General features: G+C 37.0%; 1 protein-coding gene across 1 annotated transcript in view; it reads left to right on the forward strand.

The window, feature by feature from the left end:
• Nucleotides 1-16660, forward strand: part of YAP1 (Yes associated protein 1) — a gene marked incomplete at its 5' end in the record, with an annotated part of 86812 nt that overhangs the window by 46374 nt on the left and 23778 nt on the right. The window contains 2 exons of the mRNA XM_029960972.1: nt 2925-3040; nt 11314-11427. Coding sequence (XP_029816832.1) covers nt 2925-3040; nt 11314-11427 — 230 coding nt within the window. The remainder of the gene's footprint in view (nt 1-2924; nt 3041-11313; nt 11428-16660) is intronic.

Here is a 16660-nt window from a genome sequence, read left to right on the forward strand (position 1 = left end):
GTGCCTTTTTCAACCGGACATGCCTCTCTCGTATTGGCCTTTTTAGCCACCAACGTGCTTGCAACAAACGGGGGTAGAGCCCTTCCCAAATCTTCGTTCACGAAGCCTGGCCATGATTTGATTTTGAGTACTAGGATTTATTTAAACATTTCATCCATATGAATGGGGCTTTGCCTACTTTGTATTCCATAAATTGGTGAGCATGGTTTGGAATTTGTGGAAAAGAACTGATCTGTCATAATGTGTTTTGGGTGGTTTCTTAGTATATAGCATTCAAACATTCAGGATATGGAGCAGGTAGATACATAGAAGGACTGTGATTTGATGGAGATTGAAGAGAAGGGTTTCGAGGGAAGGTGTAGGGAAAATGGATATGCAGGTCAGGAAGCACAGAGCTGAGTGGGAGGGGAAAAAAAGGAGTTTGCCTTCTTGAACCAGTCATATGATTAGTATGATATTGATATAATCAGCTTACTTTTGAGACTTTTCTTTCGTGGTTCTTTGCTCTACAATGACTACTGGTTGGAGTTTAGTTGGTCAAGTAAGGAACATGCTGACTTTTCTCAAGTGATACTCAGCTAGGGAAAAGTTTGAAGCTGCTGCTGTCTAAAATAACTGTCTGTGTTAAAAACTCCATATGAACATTAACTGTACTTAGCATGGTATGCTTAAGCAGTCTTGAGGAATTGATAATGCTCTCCTTGTGCTCAAATTGGAGGTACTTCTAAAATTGCTTCATCTGTAGTCCATTCATCTATCCTGTATTCAGATCTGTTTTGAAAAATTGGTGAATGTTGTTTCACTGTGTTCCGACAGTTGATTGCAAAACATGGTTTTGTAGTGTAGGGAAACAAAAGCTTTTCCTTCTGTTTCTTACTCTACACTCAAATAGCATATAAAAAGAAAAGCTATAAATTATGTACCTTAGGTAGACATAAGTTCATAGTGTTACATGGATTTTTATAGGAGTTAAATGGAAATAAATGAATGTGTTATCATGGGTGCAGTGGTGTTTTCCCAGTTTCCACTATTCCCAGAATTGAGTTGAGCAAATATAACAAATCAGAAATGGAGGGGAGGAGTAGCACATGCTGGTACCGTAATTTAAACACATGGTCTGTGAAACATTACTGTGCACTGTTTTTACATCTGTGTTATCTTTACCTGTTTTCATTGCTTTGCAAAATTGACCAGCAGAAAAGTGAGAAAGTGTTCTCCAGTATGAAGGTTTATGTATAGTCCAGTATATATAGGGCAGTCTTTACTATGCTGTTCCATGTTTTATAAATAAATAGGCTAAAAGAAAGAAATAAAGAAATCATGCTGTATGTGGCATGTTTCTCAGTGGAGCAGAATATTTGAAAACATACACAACCAGAGATGCAGTGTGCTTACAGTACCTTGCTGAGGTTTAAACCCAGCCACCAAACAGTTTAAATCATTGGTGCGACAATCAGAGGGAAGCCACGTTCATCCAAAACATAGCCCAGTACTAGCCACTGGGCTAGTAGTGAAGGAAATTAGCTCTATCCCAGACAAAACCAGCACATATCTCTATTAAATGAGCTGTATTGTGACCCTACTACACTGTGTCTGTAACTCTTTGACCTGGAATTGTTCATGTGCATGTTTAGAGAGGGTAAAAAATATATATCTTAAAACAGTTTTAAAAACCAGTTTGTGGTATGTTCTACTTTGTAACAGAAAGTACCTTCAGTGATTAGAATGCGATAAGTAATTCTATATCAGTAATTGTTTTGGTGACTACTGTCCCATTTTATGTTCTTCTGAATTTAAATGTTGCGATTTTGCTGAAGTAAATGAAAATGGGTGTTCCATGCAATCCAGAAAAACTTAATTTTAAGGATAATTAATCTAAGAAAAGAATGGTACCAAGTTAATGATGCATTGGATTCAAATTGATAAAAAAAATCTGAATATGAGTTTCAGTTGATACCAGTTCTAAATGAATGGATAACCAACTTTGTTGTCAATGTTCAGTGTGTATTGGGAGTTGTATTTTTGTCAACATGTACTTCTCAGTGTTGCTTAATTACATAAAGATAGCATTGGTGCTTGTTACGAATAACCTACATTTGTTGTTCATTAGCAAAACATGCTCATCACATAGTCAAAAGGTGAAGTAATCATTCGTTACACATTTGTATTTTCATTGAATTGAATACGTTTATGAATGACAGCGCTGAACGTACTTTCCATTTTTTTCAAAACAGAAAGTTAGGCTCTGCAAAGGGCTGGGTGGATTACTTGGCAGTTTCACTGTCCTCATCTTTTCACGTTAGTTGAAAGGCACATCACTTTTACATTACTGCTTTAATGTGAATGATTACTTAAATTGCCACAGAGAGATTGTTCAGTTGTTAGGGGTGAGGGGAGTAGTCCAGCAAATAATCTGAGTACATGGTCTATGCACAGCAAGTTTGGGAAGACTAGTGGTTACTTACTAACCAGCTCATTACCACTCCCTAAGCACTGAATATGAACTCATCATGCCAAGGTACTGGACTGTGCTTGAGATTCCAGACATAACTGGCTTTGTTTGAAAGTCTGTGAAGTCACATTTAAAAATGGCAAATAACTAATCAATGAGAAGAGGGAAGAGAATGTTTAATTCAAGAATACAAAATCTAGTTATGGTACAACAGTCTAGATTACAATATTCATGATGAACCTTATCTCCCGCTCTGATTGCTGCAGCTGTTGGTTGGGAAAGTGATGGTAGCCAGGGTAAGGGTTTGAGAATCTGACATACAGTGATGTTTGGAGAGAATCCAAACGTTCTTGTTTGGTTTTGAATGTGGCTGTTGTTGGCAGGCTTAACTTTTTGTTGTTAAACTTTCTGTGTGAGCAGGTCATTGCTGTGAATGCATGACTGTCCTAACTCTCGCTTTGTTTTGTCTTAGTCATATTGATCAAACAACAACATGGCAAGATCCTAGGAAGGCCATGCTCTCCCAGATGAATGTTACAGCTCCCACTAGTCCTTCCGTGCAGCAGAACATCATGAACTCAGCATCGGGTAAGCAAAATCTGTATTTATGAAAAAATCATACAAATAAAGAAACTACAAGCTATTGTAATTGGGGAAGAACATTTAAGAAATGTTCTTGTAGTTATCCTGGTTTAAAACTTTAAATTTGTTCATGTCTGATGCATCAAGCAAGAAGCTGATACTTGAAGTAAGAGATTTTTTATAATAATTGTGTTTATAATAGTCATGTTTTTATAATATTTATATTTATACTGTAGTTCTTTGATTTGTGGTTTTTTTTCAAATGAATGGTTCAAATTTCTAAGGAAGCAGAATTTTTGTCTAGTTTCTTCTGGCCAAAAATGCTGTTAAATTGATAAAGTCCAGAATTTCCATTAAATTAACATCAATTTACATTAAAGCTTTTGTGCTTCTGCACTGTTCTTCTGTCTCCCCTTACTCACTGACCGGATGTAGTACACTGACATTTATTTACATTTCCTACATTTATTATGAATATCTCATTTTTTCCTGTCTTCTCTAAATGCATCAAGGGAACACCTAGAAAATCCTGTTTAGAAGCAGAGATGTTTTGGTTTTCCTCTTGTTTTTCTATTATTTCCAAAATCCAGTATCATAATGATTATTTCTATAGCTGAGGAAGTCTGATGTCTTTTCCTGGAATACAGAATTGTTTTCAACTGGTCTGGGGGGGCCATCACTAGGTAGCAGTAAAGTGTTCTTGTTCTTGCTATAGAACCTGCTGTATGTTTTCAGAGCTCTCTTGTCCTTATTATGCAGACAGCAAGCAGATAAATTTGGTGCCATGCTAGTTTGAATGCTGTGGTCTTTCCCTTGCTTTGTCACCTTCTGTCTGTCACGGAGGTTCATGTTATATTTATTTTCTCACAGTCTGATTGTATTTTGTGTATGTCTGCTGTTCCCGTACTACACAAAGGTTATTTCTCTGGTGCTGCTCTTTGTGGTCCGTTTAGGCAGCTTTGTTTCATGCTGCAATTCATGTGCTGCAGACAATACTGAAAGATTAACAGGCGTGACCAAACTGTGCTGTTCATGACTGAGTAGTAGAGGGGAAGTTAATCAAACTTTTTGCTGGCTAGGCCAGGAGACTGGATTATCCTGAAACAAATGAGTCCTGTTCAAGTTCAGGAAGTCGTGATTCACAGCAATTAAGGTCTCAGGCTCTTATATGAAAATAAAATAGCTTGATTATTTTTTCTGTAAATCTGTCTCAGGAAATCTGCAGCAATAGAGATGACATGTTTTTGCAGGGACACTTCTGAAGAACAGAGAATAGGAGAAAGGAAACAATTCCCTTGGTCTATCTTGGTTTTTGGCTTATCTTGTTTGTGCTAAAACAAGGTGCTTGCTGTTTCAATATTGACATAAATTCTGTATTTTCAGTTAACTCCTCAAACCTTCAGTTGTACCAAGAATGAATAGGAAAAAATACTGATAGTAAAGTAGGATTCATTTTAGGTACTTAAAAAGAAATTAAGAGTCTTTAGCAAAAAAATTACCTTTAATTGTAACAAGGTAACAAATGAGAAGAGAACCTAGCAATCAGCACAGGAGGACTATATTTGAAAGAAAATAAAGAATTTACATGTAATTGCCTGATGTTTGTGAGTGAGTGGTGCCACATAGATATTGTTGCTCATGCAATAAAAAACAGTTCAGATGTTTAAGTGGGTTGTCTTGTGATTTGAGAAAGCTCTTATTTAAATACAGGTTTATTCAACATTTATTTTTAATTTCACATATCATACTGTGTTGAATATCAACTGAAAATCATGTAAAGTTTTTTTCCACCAGTGCTCTGAATTGGATAAAGTGCATGAAGAACAAAGAACTTCTCTGTATACTGAGTTACATGTTTACATGGTGTTAGGGTTTTTTTAAGCTTAAATCAGTTGAGGTAGTATGACTTGGAACTGACTCTTTGGATGCATCTGCTTACCCTTATTTGCTATTAACAAAAGTCTACTTGGAATTAAATAATGATGAACCTGCATGTATTGGGTACAGTTCTTTTTCTGATACCTGATTTGGCAAATGTTTAGTACTAACTTTAAATTATGACTGTATATTTATTTTTCGTAAAGTCTCTTATATCTATTTTTGTTGGTTTTTACTACTGAGTTCACGGTAGCTTATGCTTCCATGGTGGCCTCTTAAAAAATCTTTGAGAGAAATGGAAAAATCAAGTAATTCTTGTACCATTTCAGCATAGTGGAACTTAAATCTTAGTGTCAACGTCATGGCTATAAGACTGCTTAATGTTCTAATTTGGATATTCATCCTCAAGAACTGGGAAATAAAGCTGAGACCTTTAAGACAGAAGTTTCCTGTTATGAAATATTGCTGGCAATGAAACATGCCCTAGTGCTATGAGAGTCTTTCATGAAAGATATGGGGAAAAACTGAGCGTAAGTATTGTGACAGCTGGAGGTCACTGACTTGCAAAAATAGGTCTGAAATGCCACAAGGAAGAATGTTTTGCTTTCTGTATAGACCTTGTGTAGTGCTTGTTAATTGTAACCCTTAATCAAAGTTACTGTCCGAGTTTTAATGTACCACCATAGGAGCTTGTGAGTAAAGTTACTGTGATAAAATGCAAGAGAGATTTTTGGGAGCTGTCTCAAAAGTCTTTAGGAGCTTTAACTGTTTAGCCAGAATTAGAATTCCCATCATTAGCTAGAATTAAGAACAGGAAAGCAAACAGAAGAGGCAGAGAGAGGAGACCTCTGAAAGCTGCCGTGTGCATATTGGAGATAAATCTGTTGTCTTTTTGGATAAATAGGGAAAGTAGAACCCAGAAAAAATGGGAAGAAAGCATAACTAGAAGGTGTCATAAGGGTAAAGGCAAGTCAAAAGATTGTTTAAAATATAAAAATGGGAAAGATGTAGTTTAGCATGAGGTTGAAATTTTTAGGTTGTTTTAAGAAATTCCATCTCTTCACGCACTTGAGACTGGATGAGAACCCATGTATCTTTCTGCATGTAATGTTCCTTTGAGGAAGTTAATAGACATCTGATCCAGCTTTATCTGTTCCTGGCATGATTTTGTGAATGAATTATTTTTTGAGTTTTAGTTAGCATGCTACCTTTACGAGAAGGCATCAGAGTGAAAAGTGAGGGTTTTTTTTTTTTGTCTCAGTCCTGCTGATCTTAGCTTGCTACACATAATCAACTAAAATAATTTGGGCCATATGTATGCAGAGAAAGCAGCCCAGTGCTCTTTTAGATGGCATTTGTTGGTTAATCTTCTGCGAAATACAATTGCATATTCACATCAATAGTGGGAAGGAAACAATCCTGTTAATTGTAAATATCCCACATGTATATAAAAATTATTTGTGACTGTTCTGATTTTTTGTGTTGTTTCTAACCATTTTTTCCCTGAAGGTATTACAGAAGAAACTATGTTCTTCTGTCTTCATTTAAAACAAACAAACAAAAAAAAGTAATAATAATGGTACATTGTTCTTCTGAGGAACATCACCTACACATCTCTTACTGAGGTAAAATTATACATTTGAAAATAAACAGTGGCTGTTTCTTACACAATTGCAGTTGATATAACAGAGGTGGGATAGTAATTGTAGTTACATACTTCGGTTCTTCAGATGCTTTTACTTTCTGAATCATGTTTGACAGCACTGCTTACTTTAGCCTCTTCCGCTTGCGCATAGACCTTAGATAATTAGCTTTGGAGCAGATTACTTGTCTTTGTCCTCTTTTGTCTTCAGTCTTATGTGGCAGTTTTCAGTTGGGTTTCCCAATGAGAGTTTACTGACCTAGTGCAATTCTTTTGTCTCTTAAGGTGAGACTGTAGTGCCATGTTAAAGGTTGGTAGGAAAATGAACACTCAAATTCATAACTTATGGGTGATAGGAGGGTAGGAAGGAATATGCCAGTAAATAAAACAAGTTCTAGCTGTTCTCTTAGGTTCTTGCTCACTTCAATTAGATGTTTCTCCTCTACGTAACCAGTCTTACTACAAATTCTGCTTTGTGTACAGTCAACATTATATACAATCTGTTGTGAAAATCAAGTTTCTAAGTATTTCCATGACAGTAATGTTCATTGCTTTCTTCATCTGCAAAAAACACCCCTTTTTAAATAGTGTCCATTTGTAATTTTTACTAATTTGACAGGATAAATATCTACTCTAGGTAAACTTTGTAGACTTCGCTATAATTTTAAAAAGTTTTGGAATTACAGTGTCAGTGCATGAAGGGAAAAATTTCAGCTGTCACAGAAAAAGATTAGGAAAGTTCTTGGAGATCAGTGTTTGTATTAGGTGAGGTGATTCCTGTTGTTGAATATAGGTGTTCTAGTTCCTACGTTGTCTATACATATTCTTTTAGTATATAGATACAGCTTCCCTCTAATATGCATTGACCTTTTGATAAAATATGGCTTTATTTACATTTATTTTACAATTAAATCTAAGAAACTGTAGGGACTTGGAAGACTCCCTGTGTATCCCAGTATAGTTGGAATCTCTACTAAATTTTTTCTTTGTTACTCTTGCTGTTGTTCTCTGCCAGCAGCAAGCTCTGGTTTGCATTCCATGTTTCATGGCATATGAGAAGGTAAAAAAAGTCTCACAAAATGTGGAGACATGCACCGAAGAGACATGTACACCAGCTTTTGAAATTACATGTTATTTATATTAAGTTACACCATTATATGAATATTTAGTTACAGAAGAATGCCTTATCAGTAGTTATGTACAGATGGCTTACATTTGGAAATTGGAATTTAAATTTTTTATGACTTTGTCCTTAAAAGTACCACAGTGCAGGGTGAGTTGCCTAGAAAGGTTGTCTCTTCCTTTGCAAATAATCTCATAGAATTGTAAACTTATGATTGTGATAGTGTTCTGTTGACCTAAGAAGCACCAAACAGAACTGGTAGGAGCCCATGTCACAGGGATATTGTTGGTGGGCAGACTGGAAAAGTACTTGAAAGATATTTTGGTACCTAGTAAGCAGACAGAATCTAGTTCAAGGAATAACTTGAGATAGAATCATAGAATATCCTGAGTTTAGAAGGGACCCACAAGGATCATTGAAGTCCAGCTCCTGGCCCTACACATGAATGTCCCAAGAATCCCACCATATGCCCAAGAGCATTGGGCAAATGCTTCTTGAACGCTGGCAGACTTGATGCTCTGACCACTTCCCTGGAGAACCTCTTCCAGTGCCGAGCATACTTGGAGGCCAAGGGACTATTCATAGCCTCTTTAACTTTTAGGTCTGTGTGTGTATTCAGTGCTTTATTTAAAAGTTTGTAGACTACGGCACTCACTAAATGGGCTGTTTTCAGTAACAGGATCTGTCCATCACACCAGGCTAGATGTCTGGACTAAATGGACCTTTGGTTAGACCCATCATTGCTGTTTCTGTACCACATGGGCTACAGTAACTGTGGAAATTTAGTGAGAAGGTCTGAAGAGCAGCAATATAGGGCTTAGATAACTGAAGTCACAAAAGCTAGTGCTGGAAATTCTGTTCTTATTGAGCCTTTTGGGTGAAAAGGGACATGTAATTGTGAAGGAATTTTCCTAGATGCACTGGATGAATGTGCCTGCTATTCCTCAGCATGGTTTTCCGTCTTTCCTCTGGTACTTGCCTCTAATACAGTTTGTCAGGCAACCAGTTAGAAAATCAGACTTCTAGTGTCACAGTTACTCACAAAAACCAAACAGGAATTACAGAAAGCAGTACTAATCAATTTTTGAACTACCATTTCAACATGTAAGGATGTCAGCAGAAATATGGGAGCAGTTTGTTGTCCAAGAAGAAAGCAACGCTGTTAATGCCAAAAGTTTGTATAGAGAAAAGTTCTGTTTCTGCAGTCATTGATGGCACTTCGCAAGGAAGGTTTGCTGCTGTGACAGCCAGGTGAGCAGATGGACCTTTCCTGTCCTGTTCCACAGCTGTGCATTTTATTTGGAAGAAGAACCTTGCCCAGGTTTGTCTCCAGTAAGCTAGTACTCATCAGATCACTGAATCTCATAAGTAGTATTGTTCCCAGGTAGGTGGACTGATCAGCTCCTGGCAACCTGCTTCAAAGGCATTTTGTTCTTATTTGTCACGAAGGAACATGCTGGACCAGTATTGACTTCAGTGTTCAGCAGGACTGACACCCCAAGGCTGGTTTTGTTTTTCCTAGAGCCAGATGGGGTTTTTTTGGCTTCGCAGTTCAAAAGAGAATTTCTTGCTGAGTTTCTCCAAGTGATGTGTGGCTTAGATGGACTCTGAAGAGAGTGATAGTGAGAAGGTCTACCACATGGCTAGTGTGTTGGCTTAGCAGTCAAGGAGTGTTTTCGGTTCTTCATTAGCTTCTGCACTTAGATGATGGGGGCCGTGTCACTGTGCTCCTGTGCCCCAGTTTTATAAAATACCATCTCACTGATTATCTGACTGGTCTTTGGGTATAACAAAATACAGGGTTCTTTGCACTGGAACCTTCCACTCTGCATCAAAGTCCTTTTGTACAGTGAATATGTTAGGAAGTATCGTCCTTCTTTCTTGCCTGTTCTGTTCACTAGCTTCTGATAAAAGCTGAGGTTCTTGTTACTTGTATGTAACATTTAAAGTTTATGAGCATTAGGAATGAGAAGGAAATGTCCAGTTTTCACTGTTTTTCCTCACTTGAAAACCTGTAGCTCTAATGGTTGACTAGTGAAGTTGCTAGAGAAGGGCATTGTTTTCTGAGCCAAAATGAAAGTTTAAATTAGAAATGTAGTTTGCAAGGGATCTTCAAAGACCACAAGAAATTCTTGTCCTGGTTATGCCTTGAGATATTACTGGAACGCAATCAAATTATTGTTTTACTCTTTTTGATGTTTCTCCAAGAACATCTTTTGAGATTAAGCAAACAAATCTATCCTGCTCCCCAAGTCCCTCCCAGCTTTAGACTGAATTTTTCAGAAGGAGCACAACTTCAGAACAAAATGACAGTCAAGAGCTAATATAGTTTGAAGATGCATATAGGAGGTATTTATGAGATACATATATTTTTGTGTGTATATCTGAATCTCACGTGTGAAATTATGATGTTTGTGCATACTTAGTGTATCTTATATTATACAGAATAGTCTGTTAGTCCAAGTCTAACAGCCAGATAGCTTTTGGTAGTGTATTAATGTATTATACTGAAGAAGTGTGGAAGGAGAGTTTGCAATAGGACAGCTTGCTGCTGCAGCAGGTTTTGTTCTAATTTCTTTTCTATCCTTAACATTGTAGTGGATCTTTTGTTATATAATTTTAGGATTGTACTTAAATCTAAAATGCAGGGAAGATATTCCTGTATCTAATTTAGCTATTTTAAAAAATTAGTGTCTGTGTGAGGATAAGAATTCAAAACTATATGTTTTTTAAGCACCTGCCAGATGAGATGAATGTAACTTTAAGAACAGTTTTCAGTCTAAGCAAAATACAGATGAATGTACATATAGAGATGGTTTAAGAACTGTGTAGGAATGAAAGGTGGTTTCTTGAAAGCTGCTGATTGGAACATAAGGGGAGCCCTCCTAAGGTCTGTGTTCAGACATTAGCTGTGAACTCCACAAAACCATCACCTACCTGCCTTTTAGCATTTTTTAAAAGCAGTTTTCCCTGTGTGTGCCTTTCTGCTTGTAGAGGTGTGTAGCACTGCTGTTCATAGCACTGTGTCTCTGGCTACTCGTGGTGTCTTCTTACCTTTGCTTTGTCATTGCTTGTTTGCCTGCCCTGTTCTTCAGGTTTGCATTTTTGCCTGCTTAAGCCTTTCATGTTTTCACAGAAAATTATGAGGTAAAGGGAAAATGAGTTTTGTCACATTTTTTAATTGTTTTTGAAAGAGGAATATTTCAGAATCTCCTCAGTGTTATCGTGTTGCTGCTGCTGTGCTTTAATCACTAGATGAACTTTCTTATGAGAAGTAGAATATGTTTATTCTTCTTTCTCCTGGTGCTCATGCTGGTTTCATTCTGGCAGGCTTGACTTATTGCTGGTTTTATACTATAATGCTATATCAGAAGGAAGTGTCAGAAGCATATGAAAGGATGCAAACAAGTTTTAAAACTAAACTCCAAATCCTAAATCAAAATGATAGAAGTGTTTTCTGTTCCTTGATTTCCCACTCAGCACTTCTTTGCCCTTATCCCAGAAATGTTAGACATGAGCTTGAAACTCTTCTGTTTCATGTACTGTTATATATGTAAAATGTTGAAATTTTTTTTAGATCAATTTCAGCTGGAGCAAACAAGAGCCCGCCATCAACTCCTTCCTTCTATATTGCAGGCCCACTCCCCGATGGATGGGAACAAGCTATGACCCAGGATGGAGAAATTTACTACATAAACCATAAGAACAAGACCACATCTTGGCTAGACCCAAGGCTTGACCCACGCTTTGGTAAAAGTTCATCTCAATTCAGAATTATTGATTTGCGTCAGTTCACTCAGCTTTAATTTTGCAGGCCTATTTTCAAAACTTCATAGTACAATTAAAATATATTTTAATTTGAGTTATAGAGACCTTATTTAAATAATAATTTTTTTAAAGATAAAAACTATAAGTATATATCCTTCAGGACTGTATGTTACCCAAGTATCTAGTGCTACGGGTTGGTATTTTGCCATATGATCCATACAGTTCTCAAAAGTGGTGACATTCAGAAATTACTTTATTTAGAGACAGTTTCAGCCAAGCTCACTCTTCCCTTTAAAATTGCAAAACTTTACCACAGAAGAACCTTTTAATTCCCAAACAAATATTTGCTTTCCTTTGTGCTGTCTTAAGAGGGCATTGTCAAATAATAATTTATGCTGTTTAAATTCACTTGAAATATATACCAGCTTATAATTCCAGCTTGTCACAGTGATGATCATAACAAAACCTTCTGTTTTAAACAGTACGGTGAGAAATTAAATTAGTTTTGTTGTTTCTACTTTAGTAATCTTTTTGTGGGGTAAAGACTATGTAATATTGGAAATAGCAATAGTAAGTTAAGTGAAGGATCACAAAATCTAGATGTAGAAATTCAAAGAAACAGAACTAATATGTAATTTTTTCAGTAATGTTTTTGATCCATATTAAGAGCAGAAGTGCAGACTTTTCAGTAAAATATTGGCACTGATGACTATGAAAAGCAATCGTGTATAATATGAAGACTCTAAACTAGTTTCTTAGATTGTCCAAGTAATGTATTTAAAGTAGCATTACCATTTCTGTTTTTGTACAAAGCTGTGACCTGTATGTGTAAGCCTTATTAGCTGTATTAATTTGCCCTTGATTTGTTTTCCCAATAACTTACTATTTTCAACTCCTTCGGATTGTAGTTATTTTTCCAGAGCCATGGAAAAACAGTAGGGAAAAAAAAAAAAAAGAAGATATCATTGTGGTTTTCAGGCTTTACTTTTGGACTCAGTGCAGCCAAATGAAAACAGTGTGCAGATCACTGAGTAGGTCAGGCTGAGGGGATACAAAACCTTTGAAGCTTTACAGGGGTTGACCTAACAACAACTGTGGGCCCCTTTTGGGAGAGGCATTAACTCCATGAATGCCGTATAAATACAGAGCTACAAAACTCAACAGTCACTGTTCTGTTTTGTTTTCTGACTTGACTGTTAGAAATTCCTGCATTTTTTTGTTTTTAGGCTTGAGTGTGTACTTAAAGCATCCATTTACTCTTATGGAGAATACCAGATTGTCCCAGTTTGTTTATAAACTGCTCACCAGTTTGTAGACAGGTTGAACCACTGTGCAACTTGAGTCCAAAGGTGGGGCGTCAGCTTTGGCAACTGTCCATACTGGCTTTAACACCAGCCAGAGCTACAGACCTGTTTGCGTGTTGCAAGAGGTGTGTGTGGGTAATTTGCAACTTCACAATTACTTAATATGTGAATAAGGCTGGAAAGGAAGCAGTCATTTTGAAAATCAGTGTTGCCTTTTGCAGTCAATTATATTTACTCAGGTAATCTTGCAGGGTATCTATTTTTCTTTACATGTATTACTTTACAGTTTCCAGTGATGAGCTGGAATTAAAAAGGAGTGTGAAAAAGGCCTTAATTGACAGAAGTCATGAGATGAATCTTGCTTTTCAGAACTGTTTTGTACTCCTGTAAATAGAGTAGTCTAACTGTAAGGGCAAAAGCTACTTGTCTTGTGCATACTGAAACTCCATCAAATGTTAAGGCTGTGCAGTTAAAACCGAAAGAAGTTAGAAATGTCCAAAAGACTGATTAAGGGTTTCTTGCTGCATAGCTTCCCTTTTTGGGCCCACTGCGTATGTGTATCCCAGACAGGCTTGAGTACATGCCAAGGCTCTTTATTTTGTGGTTGGACTTTTAATCTGTTCCAGACCTTTTCAGTCAAAGAGCTCAAGTGTAACTGAAAGGGGCAGGAAAGGAGAAAAAAAAAAAGCATGTGGGCTCTTCTGATCTAGAGTGATGGCAAATAGAGACAAGCTGCTAGCTGCTGTTGAGCTTGAAGAAGTTTTCCTTGAAAACTTAAGTTGTACCCATTGTATTGTGGTTTATGTTTTTATCGTTTGAGCCAAGAAAATACAAAATCTTATGCCTGTTGCTTTCTCACTTGTGACCTCCTTAAGTCACTCCAGTCATGAAGAAAAAAAATCTCTTTGACAGAGTTAACTTACTGGGCTTTGTATTTATTTATCATGTGGAGATCCTCGGCAAATATGCGCTGTGACACTAAATAGCATGCGAATGACTCAGAAGTTTACCTTTCTATGCTTAATATAGATTGAAACTCCTGTTGGGCTTTCCCCCCCTTTTCTGTCACTGTGTTGTAATGTAAGGGCTTGGTTTTCACTATTTTTTGACGAATAACGCTTTCAGAAGCAGAGTGAAATCATCTTTGTCATGTCGAAGCTTTTGGTTATTACAGTTATATTAATGTCGATTGAAAATAAAGGAGAAATTAATTTCTTTCTTGATACTACCACTTTCACCAATCTTAAGAACCATTGAAGAAAACAAACCTATTGAATGGCATGTGCAAACATACTCTTCTGTTCCCATATTCAAAACCAGAAGGTATGAAGAGTTTTTGCTCTTATTGCTTCTGAATTGCCAGCTTCCAGGGAGACAGCCTTTAGATCTATGTTCTTCATCAGATGGAAACTTTGCATTCATCTTTATTTTCTCTAGTAAGTGTGCATATACTTCTTTTTCAAACAGTGCTCTGAATTTTCCATTATTGTGGCTAGAAAAGAGAAAGGAAGGAAGATCAGTTTGAAAAAATTATTTTAGGTGGACTGACTGACTTGGTAAGGCAAATTTTGGTGTTGCATTCATGCTTTTAAGCAGAAAATAAAAGAATTTAGTTAATATGGATACTTTCTTGGAGCAGACTTTTAGAAATAAATCAGATAAGAGCCCCTGTCAGAATACCCAGCTGTGGAGTAGGCTAGGCCTGAAACCTGAGTTGAAGATAAAAACTTTGTTCCAAGACTCAGGTCTAACATCTTTGAACTGAGATTGAGGTCTTCAGCTACACCACTTAAATGACAGTGAAGTCTTGTAGCTCAGACGTTTGTCCTCCAAGTGTATGACATATGACTTAAAAGCAGTTTTGCATTAGGAGAGTTCACAAACTTTCAAATCTAGGAAAGAACTGATATGAAAGGAGGGTCTTTTTAGCCAAGCACAGGCAGTCATAAAAGGTGACATGGGATCAAACGAATGGGAATGGGGACGGGGGGGTGGTCCTTAGGCCTGTGTCAGCAGAATTCTTGTCTAGTGGAGCATCTGGTACAAACATGCTGTCCTACCTTCTCAGTGCCTTTAGAGGTCTCAGAGTAAGGTGCTTCAAATTGGCTTTTTTTTGAATGTGGAAGGTGGGTTTTTTTTTTCTTTAAGGTAATTGAACTGTCAGATTGAGCTCGTGTTTTGGACTGTTTTGTCATTTCTGCTGTTGTTCACTGGTCATTCTTCACAGATTCTTCTGGATTTTTAAGCCTTCCAGATAACTTAATGCATTTTCTTGATAGTTGAAGAACATCTGGATAGGAGGCAGGTCAGCTGCATGCATTCTGAGTGGCTGGAGTTGGTGAAGTAGAACATCTGCTTTTTCTATAAAATTAAATTTCCTAGTACCAATTGAAGTTTGGAATCGTTCAACTTTATTGCTACAAGTTTCCAAGACTTGACTTTTGTATCAAATGCCGTTGAAGGGATTTTAACTGTTACTTAAGTTAGCAGATGATAGGACTTGGCTTTAAAATGCAACTTAAAATTATTTGCCTTTTGAGGATACTTAATTTGTTAACTTCAAAGATGGAACAGCAAACTTGAAGTGGGAAAATTCTGGAAACTGACAGTTCATTTCTGTCTGAGTTGGGTTAAGTCTGGTTTAGAAGCAGAAAGTACTCCATTAGAGTAGTCAGACAAGTGTCTGCGAGGATTGGAGTAAAGGAAGATACTGTTTCAGCTTCCTTGTTATTTTATTCCAGACTTGGGTTTTTAAGAGTTTGTAAGTAGTGATCATACCAGTGTTACACACGCCCAGTCTTCCTTCTGTTCTTTCAATTGTCGAAGGTGCAGTAATGGGGTATGAAGCAAAAGATGTGACCTCAGGTTGAAATCATTGCCACGACTCACTCTCTCACTCCCACTTAGAGATTATGTTAATGTTCTTTGAAGTTCTGCATGAATTTCGGTTGAGGGGGAAGGTATGGCAAGTCAGTGTTTAATATTATTATGGAAAGTGCCATAGGGGCTCTCTGTACAGTAGGTGCTTGAACTGCACAAGTAGGAAATGGAGTAAAACTGATGATGACAGTAGGACTATAGAGAACGCACATCAAGATTTTCTGCTTTCTTTTTTATGTAGTGTAAAAACATTACACCTTTGAAACAATCAAAAGGGCTTTGTTTCAATTAAATGTACATGTAATTGAAACGTATTTATCATTTCTATTTTTAAAAAAAGGCAAGCAAACACACAACAAGCTTGTAATTCACTTAAAAGCTTAAGCTTCAGAGCATCTGCTGTTTTTTAAGTATCAAAATTAGAAGGAAGTATTCCATAGTGTTGCTTTCTTATCCCTTTCCTGTCTAGCTCTTTGTTTAATATATGTGTCTTCAAATTGGTTTGCAGGAGCCTTTCCAGATGGAGATTTGTGGACAAGATAGAACGGGAACCCTAGACTGAAAAACTGGTTTTTGGCCTTTGTCTAGTCAAAAAGAAAACCAGCCAGACCTTGTGTCTGGTCATAGTAGCATTTCAGACTTTTTAAGTTCCAGATCTGCCTTCCATTTTTGCACAAAAAGCGAAGTATGAGCCACAAGTGGTTTTGATCTGCAAATGCAATGACATACCCTCTTTACATACTCCTTAAAACAAAGAGGATTTGACTTATCTAAAAGGTCTAGTGGTATTAGATTTTTCGTTTCCCTATCTCTGTTTTTGCAGAAGAACAGTTTCAGGAGATTATTTAGGATGGGGAAATGTCTTATTTATTTTGGTTTGTGTGTCAGAGAGTATGTACAGAGGAAGCAGCATCAGTTTTCAGTGAACTTTCTGTGAAAGTGAGCCCATTGCAAATCTGCAGAGATAGATGAAATTTCAGTGGTAAGCATCACTGTTAATAGGCAGATGCTGCTGTTATGGTAGTGCTGAT

Source organism: Manacus vitellinus, unplaced genomic scaffold, assembly GCF_001715985.3.
Source record: "Manacus vitellinus isolate BGI_N305 unplaced genomic scaffold, ASM171598v3 scaffold_2_pilon, whole genome shotgun sequence".
NCBI lineage: Eukaryota > Metazoa > Chordata > Aves > Passeriformes > Pipridae > Manacus > Manacus vitellinus.